This window comes from Bombus affinis, chromosome 5 (assembly GCF_024516045.1).
Source record: "Bombus affinis isolate iyBomAffi1 chromosome 5, iyBomAffi1.2, whole genome shotgun sequence".
NCBI classification, from domain to species: domain Eukaryota; kingdom Metazoa; phylum Arthropoda; class Insecta; order Hymenoptera; family Apidae; genus Bombus; species Bombus affinis.
In genome coordinates this window covers 8,743,754-8,764,307 of record NC_066348.1, presented here as the reverse complement: position 1 = coordinate 8,764,307, position 20,554 = coordinate 8,743,754, and the positions used below count along the sequence as shown (strand labels likewise).

General features: G+C 34.7%; 2 protein-coding genes across 7 annotated transcripts in view; one reads left to right on the top strand and one right to left on the bottom strand.

Annotated features, from left to right (window-relative positions):
* LOC126916079 (proton-coupled amino acid transporter-like protein CG1139) overlaps positions 1 to 7,298 on the top strand; it is a 26,906-nt gene extending 19,608 nt beyond the window's left edge. For all 3 annotated transcript variants that reach the window (XM_050721458.1, XM_050721457.1, XM_050721459.1), the window contains one exon: positions 1,006 to 7,298. In XM_050721458.1, the coding sequence (XP_050577415.1) occupies positions 1,006 to 1,250 (245 nt within the window). In that variant the 3' untranslated portion in view covers positions 1,251 to 7,298. The remainder of the gene's footprint in view (positions 1 to 1,005) is intronic.
* On the bottom strand, positions 7,115 to 20,554 carry LOC126916084 (LIM homeobox transcription factor 1-beta.1-like). Of its 4 annotated transcripts, none has more exons than XM_050721466.1 (5): positions 19,505 to 20,554; positions 15,177 to 15,596; positions 11,567 to 11,872; positions 9,745 to 9,843; positions 7,115 to 9,215 (listed from the first exon to the last, which is right to left on the bottom strand). In XM_050721466.1, exons 1-5 carry the CDS (start codon positions 19,626 to 19,628, stop codon positions 8,956 to 8,958), a joined length of 1,209 nt encoding a protein of 402 aa, XP_050577423.1. In that variant the 5' UTR covers positions 19,629 to 20,554; the 3' UTR covers positions 7,115 to 8,955. The 4 variants fall into 4 exon arrangements, with proteins under 4 accessions (XP_050577423.1, XP_050577425.1, XP_050577426.1 ...); XM_050721468.1 differs by lacking the exon at positions 19,505 to 20,554 and adding an exon at positions 16,329 to 16,594; XM_050721469.1 differs by lacking the exon at positions 19,505 to 20,554 and adding an exon at positions 16,453 to 16,594.

Here is a 20,554-nt window from a genome sequence, read left to right as displayed (position 1 = left end):
CATTCTCCGGCTTCTACACTCGCTCGCTCTCGCATCTCAACTCACACTGCACACCTTTTGCATCCGTCCTCACCGGCTTCTCAACTAACACTGCCTTTAACATCTCTTTGTCTTTTCCCGCCCTATCGCGCACGTGTCCCGAAAACGCCCGTGGCCAGGGTCACGCAGGCCTTTTCCACGAAACTATTCACTTGAAAGGACCGACGACACATTGCTGTACCCGACGATGCCGCGGCTCTCGCGACATTGTTTATGGTTCGGCCGATATCTTAAGCCTTCTGTCCACGATACTACAGTAATACTAAATCAGTAATACAGTAATACAGTAATACTAAAAACACGATCGAAGCTCGAAGAATTATAAAAGGAAAATTATTCCGTATATAAAATGTAAGAGAAGAGGGGAGATTTTAATATCGAGATTAATTTTTATTAGTAACATTAATGAAAACACGATTGAAATCCGTAGAACCCTAAATACGTATGCCGATGGATTACTGCGCAAAGAATTTTTATACGCGACAAACAATTCTCGACTGTTTCTTTGTGCCGTATAAAAATCACATTTATATCTACTTCACAAATTTGCCAAAAATAATATTTCTGTTCCTTTTTTTCTTCCTTTCGTTTCAATTCTTTGTCGTATTAGCGACACAGGAGCGAGGTTCACAGTTTGTTGTACAGTTTCGCAGTATGTTTTTATACATTGTATTTAAGATATACGAAGATATTTTCAAGAACCATAATTCACCTTTATTTTATATTCCCAGAAATCAATGTACAATTCGCACTGAATTTTATAGTTTGATAAAGATAATACGATGCAGATTATCTAATTGCAACATACCCTTCAACCATTTCCCTCGTTGAAATGCTAAAAGTGGACATACGACGATCGCGTAGTAAGCCATCGACATTTTATACGAAAGGTGTGCTAACATTTATCAATTTGCGAGTGTGTGTTATCATCGTGAAAATGAACAATCAAAAATGTTCTTTTTGCAGTCACGTTGGCCATCACAGTTCCCAGATTGGCCCTCTTCATCTCCCTGTTCGGTGCTCTCTGTCTCTCCGCCCTTGGCATCGCGTTCCCAGCGATCATCGAGATCTGCGTGCTCTGGCCGAACCGAGACTTCGGGCCTTGCATGATCATGTTCATCAAAAACATATTTCTGATCGTATTCGGTCTCTTGGGCCTCGTGATCGGCACGTACGTCAGCATCGTCGAGATAGTAAGGTCATTCAAGTGAAGTTCGCGAGCGATATTTAGGCAGGAACGATCGAAGGAAGGCAGACAGTTTGGTGAAGAGGTAGGAAAAGCAAACGAGAAAGAGAGGCGAAGAAACGAAGAGTTTGGGAACGAGCTTGTTCGAGTATCGACGACGAAGTCACGGCTTCGTTACAAGTTTTATAGCTTAATGAGCGGCGCCTTTTAGGTAGACAGGTTATCTCCAATGCGGCTGGGAGTCGTTCTTAGTGAAAACATTCGCGAGCAATGCATTCCGGAAATGCTTCTCGTCCCGCGTGATCGCCGCCATTGTTAGAGCACTTAGGCCAAGTTTAGATGTTTTATTAAGAGTTAACGGCGAAGAGTCGTTCAGTGTTGGGTTAAAGAAATATCGTGGAAGTCGATGGGGCTCTTCGACGTTCTTTCCAGTTTAATTGGAATTGGCCGTTGCTGATGGAATCTTGCGGAGCATTAATCTACGTATTTATTAACATGATGCGAGATTATACCGCTGATTCCATTTAGCTGATTGTTAAGGGTTTTAGGTTCGAATCGTGGCGAATGTTTGTAGAATTTTTCATAATTGATAATTTATGTTATTATAACGTATATCGCGTATCGAGGGAGGAACGAGATCGGAAGAGGGTTGTTTGACAGACTCGATGGAAAAGTGGTCTTACGAGTGGATTCTCTCTAGAAATGATCAGATGAATATAGAAAGTAATTCTCTTATTTTTGTTTAAAAGGTTCTTTTATGTCAATGTTTGATTCTATCTCTCGTATAATATTTTCGAGTTGGAAATTTTGTAACTTGAAGAACCTTTCGTCCGAGTCTCTAATTTAATAGAATTCTAATATATATTCTATAGAATATACTATATTTAAATGTCTGTTTTCAATTATGCTACGAACTTTCAAAGAAACGGATCCAGGATTATTGGTATATCGTAATGGGTATACGGAATTTCAGGCTTCAGGGTTTAGCCGTGTGCTCTTAACGCATGAAATTTGGCCTAGCTTGGAATGGAGAAAAGTGCAGATATATCATTCCAGTCAAACATAGTCGTTGATGGATTTGAAAATTCCACATTATCGTTCAAAAGGCCTCTAAACAGCTTCTAAGCTTCCGATACAATAACCGGACTTTTTATATAGATCATGAAAATATCGAGCAAACATTGATTTATAAATCTGTTGATAAAAGTAGCAAGATTTCGGCTATCTTACTATTCTTCTGTAAGGCGATTAATCGTATAAGTAATGGGAAGGAACGTTTCACATATGCAAATCGAAAAATTACCAAAGAAGTATTGATCTATCAATTAAAAAATTGCTCGCAGAAACAAAGATCAGTGAAAGATAATCAACTAATCATAAATATAAAAAATGAACAGAACCTTACACAGGGACACGACTTATATGCAAAGTTCTCAACAAATCTGATCGTTATAAACAAAATCATAGTATTCACAGCTATATCAATGGAAAAGCTTCCCTTTCGAATTAGAAGTATATTAGGTCAAACGAATATCGTCCATTTAAATAATACACACAAAGATGAGTGCCCTAGTAACACGGTGCCTATGTAAATGATTAATACCTAGCACACTTTAGTTGCACTGCCTGAGAGCGTATTAAACAGAACAAATGTGTTCTTTCAATTGCTCTTATAATCCGAAAGTATCTGAATTAATTACATGTAGAAAGCCAAGTAGACGATCTATAAGATTCAACGTCGTAGATGATTAAGACGCGTAATTTTACAAGCCAATTCTAATTCAAAGGTACAACTATTAACGATTGTTTATGAAATTGAATTGAAATGTTCAACCATTCGACTTCCATTTTATGTGCAATTTTATACGTGGCCTGTTTCAAAAGTAACGACATCGCTTCATTCGTAATTTACATTTGTTTTGGAAAAATATCTCGAACTTTTCAACTACTTTAAACAAATATCTAAGAACATTGCATTCTATTTCTATATTTTTGGACATTATTTCCCTAATACGATTAATTTGATTCCTAATTCAAATTTTTGCAGAAAATTATCTTCAAGGCAATTTTTTCACCATTTAAAGAGATCAATCCTCAACAGTTGTCTGATAAACTGCGTAATCCATTTCCGTATTTTTAGAAATTCTTTTTCTCGAAAATTTCGGCAACTATACTCTTAGAAAAGATCGTTGATCTGTAATTCAAATTTATAAACAGAAATATCTTCGAGAAATATGTTTCCAATTATTTTAAAGAAATAAATCCTGTAAGATTGTATTCTATCTCTGTATTAAAGAAAAATCTTTTCCACAAATTCTTGAAAATGTTATTTCTAAAAAGAACTATAGATGCAATTTCATTACTTTTGAAACAGTTTCATAATATCAAGCGATTGTTAGGTAGAATCATACGATGCCTAACACTGAACATAGAGCGCTCTTCGGAGGAAAAAGAAACCAAAAAAAAAAAAAAAAAAAAAAAAGGAAAATTATGAAAAAAAAAAATGTGGAAGAACCGTCGCGATAAACGAAAACCTGTGATCGAAGATTTTATAGAGGAACGAACGTTGCATTTCTACCGAATTGTTGATTGTCGTCGTTGAACGAATTTACAAACGTACATACGGGTGTTAATTGTTCTTCAACCACGAAACCGAGATATGTTTTTGTATTTCGTTCAAGAGCTTTTCTTTCGTTCTCGATGATACGAGTACTTACGTTCATTCGAATGTGATTCAAATGTTGACGAAAAAATTGGATTCCTTACATTTCTCATTTGAGAAAGCACAAGATTGGGAAACGTGCAAGAATTTGTACTAGTACTACTGAAGAAGTGACTATAAATATCGAAAAAGTAACGTATAGTCATTGATTACACATAATGGCGACAAGATTCGATTCTTCGTATTTTTGATTAAAAAGAGCATCCAATTAGAAGAAACAACTTACGAGGATGCTGGTGACTAAGAATCACGAAAACACGTATAGTCAGTGACTATAGGCATTATCGAAATTCGTATTTTTAACCGAAAGGAGTTTTAAGTCGAAAAAGTTCGCAAGAATTGAAATTGGTATTAAATAGGAGAAAGACTGATATAGTCACGAAGTCTATGTCAACCGAGCCAAAGAATTTAATTTTTAATATAAAATAATTTACAGTCACGACTATAAAGTGAGGAATCCTATATTTTTATTGACTATACGATTTAGGCCGAAGAAACATTTTTGTTGAAAATAATGGTATTTATAATTATGACTATAAGACTTATAATTATTGATTACGAAGAAAGGTTTGCATTTTATATCATTTTATAATAATCTGTTATATAAACAGGGTGAAAAATAGGTAGTTAAACTATGATATCGTATCTTGCTCTTCCTAAGGATCGACATCACATGAACATATATGTAGAGATTCAAACAAACTTTCTTTGTGGTAAGAAAAGTGATAGTAATACCATGTCTGAAACCACGTATGAAATAATGATCTTTCTTCACGGTGAAAGCAAAGTTTAACTAACCTATATCGACTGCACGAATCGATTATCTCCAATCCGAGCCAAAAACTGGCAAATTCTAATCATCTCGAATTTGCCCAACCATAAACAATTATGTACTCTCTTTAAACAAAAAAGAAGGTTAAGTAATTGTTGAGCGATAACTGAGAATAAGATTTTACACGCAAATTGCGTTAGATTGCGGATTTTTATGCATTTATGATAAATTCTAGGTGAAGAATTTCGCAGAATGCATATAATATACATAAAGTATTCAAATTTGAGTACGTGCCGTAATTTTCACTGGACGAAACAAATTGCCATGCCTTGAGCTTCTTTAATTCTCTTTATAAATATATGAAATTACATAAAAATTCGCAATCTAATTATTCTACAGAAATATAGAGACATAGAATCCTGTCAACGTTTGAATCACTTGTGCGCCATGATCGTACGCTAGGACGAAGAAAAACAACGAGACACAAACGGCCAACAATAATAAATAAAAGAAGGAAGGTCTAACCTATAAGCCGGCTGACGCCAGCAATGAAAACCGTAGCTCATCGTTAATGCCTTATTTTCTATTCGTTCGTGGCATTTGTATAATGCATGATACTTGCGGCTGCGAACCAAGCAGGCTGAATCAAAGATCAAAGTTTAACAATGAACAAACGTACCGTGAAAACGAGACGCACCACTACTTCTGTACCACCGTCACTGCCGGGAACTAGCTCGGGTCATCGCGCGTCATGATGACATACACACACAATGACACGTTAAATAACACACGAGTGAAATTGAAAGACCGGTCGCGACCTCCTCGTTGAACGATCCGCGAGAAACGACATCTCGTTCGACATTCACGCGGGACCGACACGAAAAGTCCCGACGCCATACGGATTCGCTCGAATTCTCTCCACTCCTTCGCGCTTTCGACGGGACTACATACAATCGACGATCGCACAATCGTTTTTACGACCTTCCGTTCGATTTTCGTTCGCCGCCTCTGGGATGCTTACCGAAAACGAAAGTTTCGCTCGGTTTGCTTCTTTCCGATATTAATCGATCGTCAGTGGCGGATCTAAAAGCTTTTCTGAGGGAAGGGGTTGTTTAAAAGTACATGAGTATATTTTTGAATCTTCTTTTGCAAGGTTTAAGATCTGTTTATAATTTATATTTTAATACCTCTATCTGACACTATAAACTAAATAACTAAATTTACATGAATTGTATACTTAACAAATTTTCAGAATCTGACACAATATTCTTACAGTTTATTACTCTTAGGGGGCGCCCCTATCGCTCACCTCTCGATCCGCCATTGTCGATGGTAGCTACTATCGATTCTTTTTCTTCGATTACTCTGGGCAATATCGTTGATCGATGAAACTGTTACAGACGACACTGTTGCTGGTATTAAACGTTTTTTTAAGTATTATTATTAAAGATTCTTTTCAATTATTTAATTATAAAGAATAGAAAAATATTAAATATTCTTTTACTATTAGGTTGTTGCATAGTGAATGATCTTTCGAGATAATTTAAACAAGTTCATATTTTTGTACTGTATATTGTACTTTTGGAAACACTAAAATGAATTATTTTAAAAATATCGTCAAACCAGTGAAAGAAAATAGGCTGAAGTCATTTGAACAAGGTAATATGTACACAAAAACAGTTGTTGAATGTTTTATGATTTCAAAATAACCGAAATAAGAGTTCAAAGTAAAGTGACATTTATTTGCTATGCAACAGTCTGATATTAACCTCTTCGGTGCGATCGTTGACTTTAGCTATCAGATATAATCATACTTATATAGTGACAATAATCGACCATTTATGACTAACCTCGTCTATAGTGTCATAATTATATAAGTAAGATAATATTTAACTTTTCCTTTGCATTATTCCTGTTTGTAATATATTTTTCTATTTATTCAAAACAAATAGAAAATTCTACACAAAACAAGTATGTTTTATTAAAAGAAAATACGTGTCACAAAAAAGTAATTGTATTAAAATGACTATCATACCGAAGAGGTTAGAAATACTTCCCTCTCATTTCAGTAGCATTTTAACGTTCGTTGCTTTGTTAAGTATTTCGTAATAAATAAATGTTGTAATATCGTTGTTAATAATCAAATGTTAATTAAATATTGAATGGTTAGGAATAATGATATTATAGTACATAGAGTTGCACGTTGGAATGAGAAATGTAGTAAACTGAGAAAGAATTGCAAAGGCGATATTGCTCGTTGCATTAGACGTGTATTATAATACGTATATTGTTAATGGTTCCTGTTGAAAATTTTCGAAGGGCAAAAATGAAAATCGAAAATCGTACTTATGGATTTCTCACGATTACGGTAACGATTGGTGCAATTAACTTCGCGTTTTAATCGTTATTTGCCGACTGCGCCGACTTTTAAGTCAGGAAACGATCGTCAAGAGTTGTATGTTTCTAAAGATTTTTTCTTAAAAGATCTGCATTTTTCGCGTATATTTTAAATCTGAAGTTTTCTTTTTTTGTTTGTTTTTGGTCATTATATTTCTGACATAATAAACTCTCTATTCTTACCCGGCCTGTCTGACTTATTTCCAGCCTTTCTCCTGCAACCTTCGAGATACGTCTGTATGATTATATTTTAAAACCTTAATAGTAATTTTTACTGAAAAGATTATTATATCTCTCGGGTATAGTAAAATATTTTTTAGCTTGGGCGAAAGAAACATTAATATAGATTTACTGAAATTTTTCCATTTCGAACAAAAAGTATTTTTTACCTAAAAGAAATGCATAAATTGTTTAGATATATAAATGAATAAAAAAGAACTATTGAAACACTTAATTAACAACCCTTAAGAATTTTCTAAATAAATGTGTAAATAAACGATAATCAAGAAAATCTGAAGAATATATGTATAAATATAAATCTTTCAAATCTTTTTGAAATAAGTGGTTTTAACTATTAGCTATTACAAATAATAATAACTTCTTATAACTAATTACTTCTAAGTTGATTTAAAATAATATTTAAATATACCGAACCGTAAAGACGAATTAAAAATTTATTATTCAAACAGAGATTCGATGTTCATTTCTCTCAAACATACTTAGTAACTAATAATCGTCACTCTTTTGTCAATTAATAATTATTTAATGATGTTTGATGTTTAACGACATAATTTGTCATATAAAATATTGTAAAATTCTATCTTCATATTTTTCTTCTTTTTATATCGCTTCGATTATTTCTAACAGCTACAATTAATTGCTTTATCGATTTATTATAATAATTATCAAATAAATAAACTTATAACCTAATATACCCACTTGAGTGGTTATCGAATTTTTTAATATAATCGTCGTTATCATACGACTGGTGAAAAATAAGAAAAAAGAGGATATAAAGAAATTATTGTTTAACCAAGAAAACACCTTTTCTTTTTTATACAATGTATTGTAATTTTAACTAGTTCACATGATTCCTAGTAAATGGTTCTTGTCGAACCTAATAGCTCGGCTATTAATTTTCCTGTAACTCATACTGCAATGCTACGATCTGCAAGTCGACCCTTCCTGAATCAATTTTAATTCATATAAACATGCGTCATTTTCTTCCTACTTTTTAAAAATCGAGAAATATTTTGTCTTTCTTATTATATTCCTTCTTCTTCGAAATAGAATGCAGTCAAATAATTTGTAAAATTTACTTCAGAAATTGAACAGTACGTGTACTGAAATCTTTCCACAATTAACGACAAGTTTCATTACTTAGTGTCATTATCATCTTAATTCGTACTAATTAATTCAATCGTTGAAATTTTTTCTGAAATTTCATTATGAATTTCTCGAATATGTCAACCAATTGTTTAATATTCCTCGAACATTAATCCATTAAAATATCCAAATATTGGATAGTTCAAGATTTAATTTAATAAGTGCCTGAATGTTTTCTTTTGGTTTCATTTTATTCAGAGAGGGTCAACGGAATTACTTTGACACATTGCAAAATAACGCCGACATAGAAAAATCTCAATTCGGAATCGACGAATTACGTTTGTTAACAACAATCTGCCGAGGCAACAAATATGACTATAGGACACATCGCGCAGGGACCAGCTATGTCGACGAGGCAGGGGAGAACCAGTCGCGAGAAAAAGAGCAGAACATTGTTTCATTTTTTCTCCTTTTCTATCTTTTTTCTTCGTTTTCTTCTTTTCTTTTCGCGGATTACGCGTGGTCACCACTGAAGTAACTACTCTGCATCATAAAAAGTTTGTCGATGGGATTGTGAATCGTCGCGTGTAAACTCTGGGACAACGGCGGCGCCTCGTGGGACGTTGGCCCGTGGTGGGAGTGGCTGCTAGCTTGATGGCCACCCTCCTGGCCGCCGCCACCCTCGTTCTCGCCTATGTCGAAGCCAGCCTCCGTACCATCCAACGACAGATCGCTGCTGCAGAAGCTCTCACCCGAGTGGCCTGGATAAGCGTCTGAAATTAACGGTTGATCGCGTTGATTAGAGATTGATGAACCATAGAGAGGGTTAATGAGGGCAATCTAGGTTGTCCAAGAGGTTTGACAGGAAATGTTTTGGAAATTTTGAGCAATTATTTCTAATAGTTAAAAGTATGTACTCTTTGATGGACTTTCCAAGGTATCCTTTGAACGTTTACGAGTTTTCGTTGTTTTGTTTTGCAAAAGAAAACTTTGATGAGTAGCGTCTTGAGAATTTTATAAGTTCGATAGTTTGACAGTCCTGGAATTGCTGTTGAATTTTTTTGAAGAATTAATCGTAATAGTTAAAAGCATTATACTTTTGGCAGAGTTTCGACGAAGCTTCAAAGGTGTCGTTTGAAAATTTGGGAGAAGGATGTTTCTGAAGTTTGTAAGACAGAATTCTTTCAAGTACGCTTTGAAAAGTTTCTTTGGGATTTTTGTAAATTTCCAGAAAATTTGAACAATCCAATTACTATCCGTGGTAGATTATTTAATGATTTTGTACGGCTAGAAGAGACTTACCGTCAGGCGAGTACGGGTTATTGGGGTTGAGCGGTTGGGTGCTTGAGGGGAAGCTAGAAGATTCCCCGTCGCGCATGTTCATGGCGTTCAAGTAATGACCTGCGAACGAGATCAAACGATTGGCATTGTACCGACAACACATTTATCGAAGCCCCATTAACCAGTCTTCGCGAAACGTTAGACAACGATAGAAAGTCACGATAGAAATTAAAAACATTGACGAAACTAGAGCGAAATAGGACAAAATCAATCTTCCTTAATGAATTTCTTCTTTATCTTCTACTGTTTCAGGGCTATAGTTTATTTCAGTTACTTAATTTATTATTATTTATAATTAATAATTTATTTATATATAATTTATAATTTAAGTCACTTATATTTATTTTTAAATTATTTATAAAATAATTAGGTAATAATATTTACAAATAATTAAGTCTATTTAAACAGAAACATATAAAATGTCCCAGTATTTTTCCAATGATAAGTTGTCAGTATATTCTAAACATATGACCTTGCAGGCATTGTTAAATACTTGTGAAAACAAGATGATGTTCAAAATGACTGGCAAAAGATTGAATTTATTACTTCCTGAAGTTTTCGTTTATTACTCGTTGAAGTTGGTACAATATCTTCTGACTATTACTACGTGTAAATATTCCTGATCTATTCGTACCTTGAACCGTAGTAATACACGTTCGTTATCGCTCATTTCGTACGTATATTGCATTTTTCCTACAGCTCTTTAACAATGTCTTTGTTTTCTAATTAATCTTAGTCTGTACAAAATTAATGAAGAACACACTGATATTTCCTGAGCACATTTTTGATTACGTTAGAGTGTTACATGATAAATACATGTAGTATACGATGACGTATATTCATATGACACCTTTATCCTATCTTGGTCTATAGAATATACTAACAAAGTGGGACACCTTGTACATAATTTAGTTATTTCTCTTTCATTTTATCTTAAACTTTGATAGTCCAGTCAATAGAGCTACTGAAATGGATTCGGAGGATCCAACGGGCCTTTTGCATAAATCGCTGCTGTATGTCATAGAAAATGAAATAGAAAACCACGGGCAATCAAAAAGATAATTTTTCCAACTTGCAGAACTCTTTGAGATTCTGAATCCCCGTTAAGTCAGATCCAATCCATCCCAATAATTCTATTCGCCAAACTATCGATCACTTTCTGCATTTATTTGAATCATCGTCATCACAAATTTTCATGCGATCGTATAAAAAATAATTCGATCGATAACATTCGTAACCTGTGTCTTACTTAAGCTTCTAATAGACGAAAGCTTAACACAAAAACAAAAACAAAAACAAAAACAAAAACAAAAACAAAAACAAAAACAAAAACAAAAACAAAAACAAAAACAAAAACAAAAACAAAAACAAAAACAAAAACAAAAACAAAAACAAAAACAAAAACAAAAACAAAAACAAAAAAACAATAATAACAAATATTAACAATAATAGACGAAAGCTTAACACAACAAAAACAAAAACAAAAACAATAATAACAAATATTAACAATAATAGACGAAAGCTTAACACAACAAAAACAAAAACAATAGTAACAAATATTAACAATAATAGACGAAAGTTTAACACAATAATAACAACAACAACAATAATAATAACAATAATAACAACAATAATAATAATAATCACAGATATTTTATCAAAAACAAAGATGCGACTCGAGTGAAAACTCGGTAATAATAAATCGATAAGAATAAATATTGAAGGAAATTAAAAAAAATAATAGGAAGATTTAGTAAGGACATTGAACAAAGAATATTCTTACTGTGATCGCTATGAGGACTCTCCGTTCGGCGTTCCTCCTTCGGTTCCTTATCGGATCCAGGCTCGGTTTTCGCTTTCCTCTGCAACTTCTTCATCTTCGCCCGCTGGTTCTGGAACCAGACTTGAACCACGCGCACGCTGAGGCCCGTCTCTTTTGCTAGGGCCTCTCGAACCTTTCGACAGGGTTTCGGTGATACCTCGAACGCCGCTTTGAATTGGCGCCTCTGCGCCGACGTGAGGATGGTCCGCGGTCGCTTGGGACCCCGACGACCATCGCGGGGCCGATTTTCGTCCAGTAGATCATCGTCTGGGAATTAAATTCGTTTCTTTAAATTTTTATCTGAATTAATTACTTCATTGAATCTTTAATATGTCTGAGGATCAAACGTAACAAGCGTAGGTGAAGTAAAATTATCGCCTGAAATTTATCGTTCATTAGAAGTGGAATTAGTTTTTGGTAACATGGAATCTGGATATCGAAGATTTGTCGAGAATAGTTTCATAGGTCGGACATGTAACAAAGATGTGACAAGTTGATGTTGACGATTATAGAAAAAGATAGAGGGCAAACTGATCAGTGGAAGTGCAACTTTCGATTGAATAAAAAAGACTAGGGAAGAATTATACGAGAAGAGATTTCAATGGCGAGAAATTTAGAAGTATACATATAGGAAAGAGTATACTGATAATATTTAAAAGAGGAGAAAAATTGATAATGGAATGGAAGTTGAATTTTTAAAAAGTCTATACTATTGAACGTACATACAATTACATGTAAATATAAATATACGTTGAGGAAAGAAACAAAAGAAGAAAAACCGATAGCTAAAATATATTTAGAACTGAGAGGAAACACTGTCGGAAAAAGTATGTTGATAACGTTTGTTCGTAATAACAGATTATGTTAAGAAGTTTCGGTTGACCTGAGATTATTTAACGCATGATAATACTGTAATTCGAACTGTCAAACTCATTTTTCAAATCAGAAACATCAAAGTGACTTGAACATTTCCCGATAATGAAATCACGTTAATAACACAATCGCGGTCCAATCGAATTTTTCCTCACGAAACTCTTCGCAAAAGACAGATTTAGAAACTAATTGCAATAAAGTTGTGACTAACAAACTGCTCTTCCATCGATTTCACCATAACTTTCCTTCAAAGCAATCGCAAACTAAATCCCACGTATTTACGAAAGAACTTGAAAAAATGATCTGTCAGAGAAATCATGAATACTAATCCTTCTATTCTCGTTTCTAGATTCACGTTCTTCTATTCTCCATTATTTTTCTCTGTCCAATTTATGGAAGAATCGTTTCTAATTACGCTTGGTTTAAGTGTATTTACCTTGAAAAGAGAGACAGCCTTGATTCAAAAATCCCGCAGGCTTTTACTTTGGATGTCTTTAGATAGTAGTAGTACAACCTGCGAACAATGCAACAAGGTATGTACAATACGTTCTCGTACGTTTCGTCGATTATTTCATCTCGTTTGTCAACTTTTCTGTTCTTATTTTTATTTCTCTAACGATCCGTTTAATTCGTCTTTGCCTCATCTTTTATCATTATTATCGCTAATTTTACCATCTATTCGTCTATTATTACTGATTTTCATTCTATCATTCGTTCATTACTATTTTGTACTTTTTACTATTTTTTTTTTTTTTTGTTTTTTGGAAGACAAATCGACTCGTTGAATATAAGCGCGAGTTTGATCGATCTTTCGGGCGAGATAAAATCTGTATGAACGAAACTACGTAAAACCATTATTTGGACAATTTTTTCGTTTAAAGCAACTTCAGTCGATATATATTGTCCTGTACGGACCGCCAATCTCGGTACTAACGAAATCGATAATAAACAGAAATCGTGATAGTCGAGCAGTTTGCTGTCGAATGTTCCGATTCCACGGGGATACTATATCGCTTTACACCTGTAAATTCACGTTATCGTATACGGTATCAAAACGGTGGATTTTCATAGTTTGCTTCGTTTGGTAATATTTTGAAAACGATGACCAGAATTTTTACATTTAGCCGTAGAAAATGGCACGCACATGTATGGAGAAGAGCATGCAGAAAGAATCTTCATGAATAAGATAATATTTTTAGTAAATTATAAAAGTTGCCGATTCTAGGAAATTAAAAATTGACGATTTACCATCGTTAACACTAGAACTACCAATAATTAACACGAAGCTATTTCTAGCAAAACCAGTCAAAATGACTGGTCTTTAAAAAGTACCCAATAATAGAATATTTTTATATTTATCGATTTATCATTTTCTTACAGAAGGAATTCCACGTTATGTGGTACATTTTTCGTATTATTAATCCATCTGCGACCATGATCCCTGAACGAGGGTTGGAACGTTTATAAAATTGTAGAAACAGTCATTTTGATTGCTGTGGCATTTCTAGTGTTAGCATCTAGCGATCTAGCGATCGATCCGGAATTTTCCTGATAACTGATATCGTCATATCGAATGATACGCGGTAAAAATTTTAAAAACGTGTGGCAAGTTGTAGAAAACGAGGAAACTGGTTAACTGGGGTTCGATAAACAGATTGCAGCACCCTTTTACGCTTTGACAAATACCAGTCATTTTGACTGCTATTGGTATAAATAGCCTCGATACGAAATTCATAAAATTTCATAATTAGTTTGATCAATCGATCGGTTTGAATTCATAAAAAACAAAATAAAATTCATTATATCATCCTTTTAGTTATCGTTGCGAAAGTCATTACATCATTGCGGGAAAAAATATAACATGAAGTAGGAATTTTAAAATAAAATTGTGGAGGATTGGTCGTGTTAAATATTGACTAATAAGGGAAGCCAAAATAAAATCGTAACCGGTCGTCAAGTATACTTACATTACTCATAAACTAACGGTCTTGAAAATCCGAGGCAAAACCACAACATGATTCGAAATGTCCTTTGACTCATGTGCCGTTACAAAATTGTAAAACCAGTCGATTTTACTGGTGTGGTAGTTCTAGTGTTAATATCAAAGCGTTAAGAACAACTGGCTGCGATCTATCTTTTGAAACTGGGAGTTGTAAAACGAAATGAAACAGAAATATGAAGAAGCGCATATACGCGATGATGGAGAAGCTGATATGCTTTAATAAGATAAACATAAGCAACAACACCCACGCCTTACGAACGAAGAATGAAAAGTACTGAAGAAATGGAGGGCGTCGTTTATCCCTATTTTAATTGAGAAAAAATAGAGAAGCAGGATTCCAAAGAAAAATGCTAAACAACTGGAGAACGTGAAATTGACATCGAAGAAATAGAAGACATAGTTAAAACTCAATATCTTGACTTTGATTCTAATCCAAAAATTGGAGAATAACTCGCCAAACGAAAATATCGAAGAGAGAAAGAACGCTATAAAAAAAAAAAAAGAAAATTAAGTAAAATATACATATAAAGAAACTAATTAAGCTGAAAAAGTGGAGTAACTTTTTATAAGCATTTTACTCGAGGTGTAGGACGATCGTGGATATATCGTGGATAGGTGTAGGACGCTCTCAAAAGATATTGAGAAAAGAAAAATAAGGAAAATAATGAAACGTGAAAGACGACAATTGTTACTAACCTTGAGGGCTGTTTAAGTACAATTCGTGTTCATAGTCCCTTCGACAGATGGGTTGTCCCTGACGGAGAAAATACTGGGTGCCAGGAAGTAATGGTTGGCCGCACATGCAACACGCGAAACACTCCACGTGAAACACCAAACCCGGAGCCCTTAATACGAAATCCGAGCAGCTGATCTTCTCCATGCAACGTGCACACTTCACACCGAAGATCCGCTCGTAGTCGTTTCGACAGTAGAGTTTTAGCTCACGGATGAAACATGAATGCGTAAGCGGTGTTGCACACGCGGCACACGAAAGACATTCCTCGTGGTAGTTCCTTCCAGCGACTTGCATCACGTACTTGTCGACTATCGTACGACCGCAACCAGCGCAGATCGTCTCCAGCAGGCAGGACTCCGTTTTCACTGAAACTGACGGCTCTGAAATCATCACAATTGTTATTTTTTTTTTCTCCTTTTAACACTAGAAAAATTTCAGGAACCCTCAGAATCAATATTTATGATCACACTCTGGATTTTTATTGTTAGTATGCTATTAGTATTAGTATATATTAGGTTGGCAAAACTAATGACAAGTTGGCAAACTAAATAGCAACTAATGACAAAATCCGCAATCACTTAGTTGCCAACCCAATAAAAGTTTATTCTACTCTGAAGCTTAATATTTCGACATTTTTATTAGATGTTGCATACACACAGAATTTACTGTATCTCATACACGAAGATAGGCGCAGCGTATGTTTATGTGAAATTTCCTCATTGTTTTCGGTGTATAATCAGTTGCCAAAGTGGGTTCGACATGTTCTGTTATACACTGTATATCGATCGTCTAATTATCAGTATTTATTGACAAACTGCATGTTTCTCCTACGTTTGATGTTACTGACGATACAATCAGCTTCGAGTTCGCGTTTGTTCAACGATGTCTAACCAAAAAATAAGCAGCTTGAGCAACCATTGTATGAACATTATAAATAAAAGAACCAAAGAAGAGAAGGCTATGAGCTAAGCTCATAAGACACAGAGGATAATATTTTTCATCAAACTACCTCGTCAACATTTCGAACTCCAATCGAAAACGCTAAGATCCCTATTAAATGCACCCTGGTATGTTACCAACGAAACAATCCACCGTGACCTCAAGATACCTACAGTCAAAGATGAAATACACAAGTCCAGAAGCAGATATAACACAAGAGTCAACAACCACCACAACCCACTAGTCACCCAACTACTGGACACGACGGACCAGATCCGCAGACTAAAAAGAAAATACCCCCTAGATTAAATCCTTAGTTTCTACTAGAACCAACAATATAAAACTATTATAATCCATGTCATTGTATCACGCCAAATTAAGTTACTGAAAATTCTCAACGAGAATTGATTGTAAATATTCTAATAAATAAAAAAAAAAAAAAACATTTCGAACATTGATACTTCAATCTGTTCTCTCAATGTTCGATAACATTGACGATATTATGTTGACAAGATATGTTGATCGTCCGAGAGTTCGTGTAATGTTGACAGCTCTGAAATATTGACGATAATATTAATCCTGAAGGTTCCTTTAATATATAATGTTATTACACAAAATGTATCGAGAGAGTCAAGGACTAAATTATTTATCCTATTTCACTATACATATATGTGTCTAATAAAAATATTCAGATGAATGTACCATTACATTGTTTAAATAACTTCTACTAAAATCGTTTTAATAAATTCATTGTGACAATAAATAATCATTTGGATAAATTCATTCCTTTGTAAAATTCTCATCATGGATGTGTTCTTATTAAATCTTAACTAATCAAGGAATAAATCATTTCTCCTCTTTTACTAATAAACATATCATATATCACATTTAACAATAAATATATAATATCTTTCGTGAGAAATGCAGGTACAAATACCTTTGCATTCTTCAAATAATTTTTCTAACTTTCCTTTTTCCCTTTACTACGTAACTAATTTTTCAATAAAAAGCAAACTTGTGAAATTAACGCTGCAATCCACAATTAGTAGAAATTTATATTGGTTACGTTTATTAGAAAATTCTAACAGATTTTAATTTACGTAGTATTTGACGTTATAAGACACATGCGAATGTACTGTGACTGGAATAACAAATTTACGATAAAATAACGAGTAGAAAATAAAGGCAGCGAGAAGCGTTCAATTTATACTAAATATCGTCGGTTTATTAAATACTCCTGGCTGTCTACAATGATATATATAGCTATATAATTGAGCAACAGCAATGTTTATGAACTGACACAGTCCAGAACTACTTATTGTTAGATGAATTTGATATCTAGAAAATTCACCGTGCTTTGTTATTAATCCTCGATAACGACAGGACTTACAAGTCACATATCCATACGTCCATATGTTTCGGAGCTTACTTTACTTGCTTATCAACGTGCTATCGCATTTTTCTACATTCGTATTTTCACCACGTTACTATCAAATGATTGCTATGTATCTATTATACTAATCTTCCTTTTTTTTCCATAATTTCATAACTAAATAAAATTCTGATTACACAAAATCAAACTATCAATCTACTATTTATAGTATTTTTTGTATTTATAAATCAACTAAACGAGTGAACTCTTACGAATCATTTTGCACATATTTTATAAAACATTAAATGGATCTATATATATCTTACATAAAATCGAATAAGATCTTTGCAAATAGATGTTGTATGCAATAAATTGTCTCGTATGTAACATATAATAAATTGAAATACATCGTTATGTAGATTAGACGTAAATTAGTATTCCTGATGAGAGAATGTCGATCTGTCAATCAAATATACAGAATCGTAGGAATCGAAGTAGGAATATGAAATTTTTCTGGCGGATCGTTTTTATCGCGAGAGAAATAAATACGCAGGGAGTTATGCCGAATGATATGGCTGTCGGACTGAGAAATGTGATAGCGTTCTGGAGCAGAGCAATATCGCGAGTCCCATGAAATTTGTCCCGTCGCTTATCGATTGTCGATAGTGATAAAGCCAGAGCAGGGCAGAACGCGGTACAATAACTTGCTGTTTACCTCAACTACCACTCAGCTGTAACTCAAAACCAAAAACTTAGACTCGTTAAATATGACGAGTGATTTTAATATCCAATAATCAATTCCACGTTTTTAAAATTTTTCTCTCATTAAGAGAACTCGTATCTTTGCACCATGGACGTCCAGTGACATTAAAATGAAAAAACCAACAGAAATTAATTTGTTACATTTCCCCGTCTATTTACTATGAATATTCTCAATTTCTCTATGATATTAACATACTCTACGTTGACAGCGATTGTATAAAAATCGCTAAAGATGTTGCCATGAGCAGTGCAGCTACCAGGCGACATTAAAATAAATTTAATCGAAAGTGAAATTAAAAAATCAAGAAAAATTGTTCTGTATCGTTTTTCCCCCTGTATCTTCGATTACTCTATCACATTAGTATAATCTGCATTAACGACGATTTTATAAGAATCGCAAAAGGTTCCTACGGTCACAGACGAGGATTAACAAATTGATTCGACGGAAAATTTTTTTAATAAAATAATCAACCTCGTCTCACATACTTTTAACTATACGTAGGGTTAATTACTTTTAATTACTGCACAATAGAACCCGCATAACGAGACCAAAAGGTTGCTACACCGCACCCTATATATATATTGCAAAATTGTATAGAAAGTAAAAGTTGCTTAAAAATAATCGTACGTGACAATCAATTTCACAGATGCAACGTCTGTTTGCCTGAAACACGCGAGGTAAACAAACAAGAGTGATATTTGCAATTGTTTCGCTGTCCTATGCTTCGGTGGAAATTTGACTCGATCGTTTCTGAATTCATTGGAAGATTACAATTACGCGTTAACTTTCGTAAAATACCGAGAACTTTACGTTTTTATTGTCTATAGAGAATTAGCTGCGTTACTTCAAGAAAGAATTTAGTTTAGTTTTGGCTCCGTGGGTTTCGTCTAACGTGAAATTCGTACAATTTCCCGCGTTGTAAACGACCCTGATCTATCCCAAAAAAAAATACGTATGGTGACAATGTGTAGAAAAGCGTATATGTCCGAAGCTACGAAATTTTTAGAAAAACTCTTACACGTACAATAAACTAAAAATCGAGTGGAAAGAATAGAGATCTGGTGAAGAGATACAAATTAACAATGAAAGTTCATAGGTAAGTGAGTAGATAGGTGAATATTATACGAAAGTGACTTTATATACTCTCTTTCGACTGTCATTGTGAAAATCAATGTCGTTAGGCGAAAACATAAAGGAAGAAAGTTCATTCTTACCTGCGTCGTTATTGTCGTTGGCAGGTCGAAAAGGAATCGGTGGTGCAGCGGAGACCATAGTTGGTGGGCCCGACTCACTCTGCCGGTTCAAGCTACTAGGAAGCGGAGGGTAGAATTCCAACATGGTTCCTCGTGCCCTCGAGCTGTCAATTTCTCAACTCCTCCCCACCACTTTTTCACAAGCAACACTTTCTAACAATCTTTTTTTCCTTCTCTTCCTTCGATTATCCCCCCTCGACGATTCCTCTTTTCATTCGATATCACTTTTCGAAAAAAAGAAAAAAGAACAAAATTCAGTCACTTTACGTAAAAACCATGAAACAACGAACGTGTCCTGTGTAAGAACAATGTGAAACTTCTAAGTCCTTCGACACCACGTCCGTCGGAGTCGATACTTCCCTTTAAAAGAACGTTCTCGAGTCGCAAAGAGAAAAATCCGAATTCACAAAAGCGTCACGTTGTCCGATCGTCCGATTAATCAACCCTCTCCCGTCCTTCGACGCGGCGATAGGTCTCAAGAAAAGATCCTGTGAGCGATGCCAGACACTCTCACGGATTTCCAACAGCGATGGAAACTGCACTTCGTGGTTGATACCATCTTCGGCTTCTGTGTTATCTTCCTGTTTTTAGACCACCGTGTTCAAGGGTGGTTTTCTTGTATTAATAGGTCGACGAGACTTGTTGGTGTCACGTTCAGGCGATAACTGCTCCAACGTTTCTACCAGCCGAACTCTCAGGCTTTTTTGACTCCAGCCACCGCATCGACAGTGAAAATCATTCCCACCTATCGGTCGTAGACCATCGACTGAAGGGTAAGGGTCGAAGGCGGGACGTTTCGAGCAAACTAAGGGAAACCGAGGAACAAAGACGATTGGTTCATGCCGGATCCGCCTCTGAACGTAGAGAAGTGGAAAGGGTGAATACTGACCGTGGTTCTCAACCAGATGCACGACGCTTCCGAGGATCAATATCGCACGACAGTGACGTACACTGCTCGTGCAACACACGGGGTGGTTACCTTGAATTTCTTTTCAATTTCCAGTTGAGCAT

Coding starts and splice junctions, on each gene's coding strand:
- LOC126916084 (XM_050721466.1), bottom strand. CDS start 19,628: ATGTTGGAATTCTACCCTCCGCTTCCTAGTAGCTTGAACCGGCAGAGT. Junction 9,844..11,566: donor GAGTCCTCATAGCGATCACA/GTAAGAATATTC, acceptor TCTCGTTCGCAG/GTCATTACTTGAACGCCATG. Junction 9,216..9,744: donor TAACCCGTACTCGCCTGACG/GTAAGTCTCTTC, acceptor CGTTAATTTCAG/ACGCTTATCCAGGCCACTCG.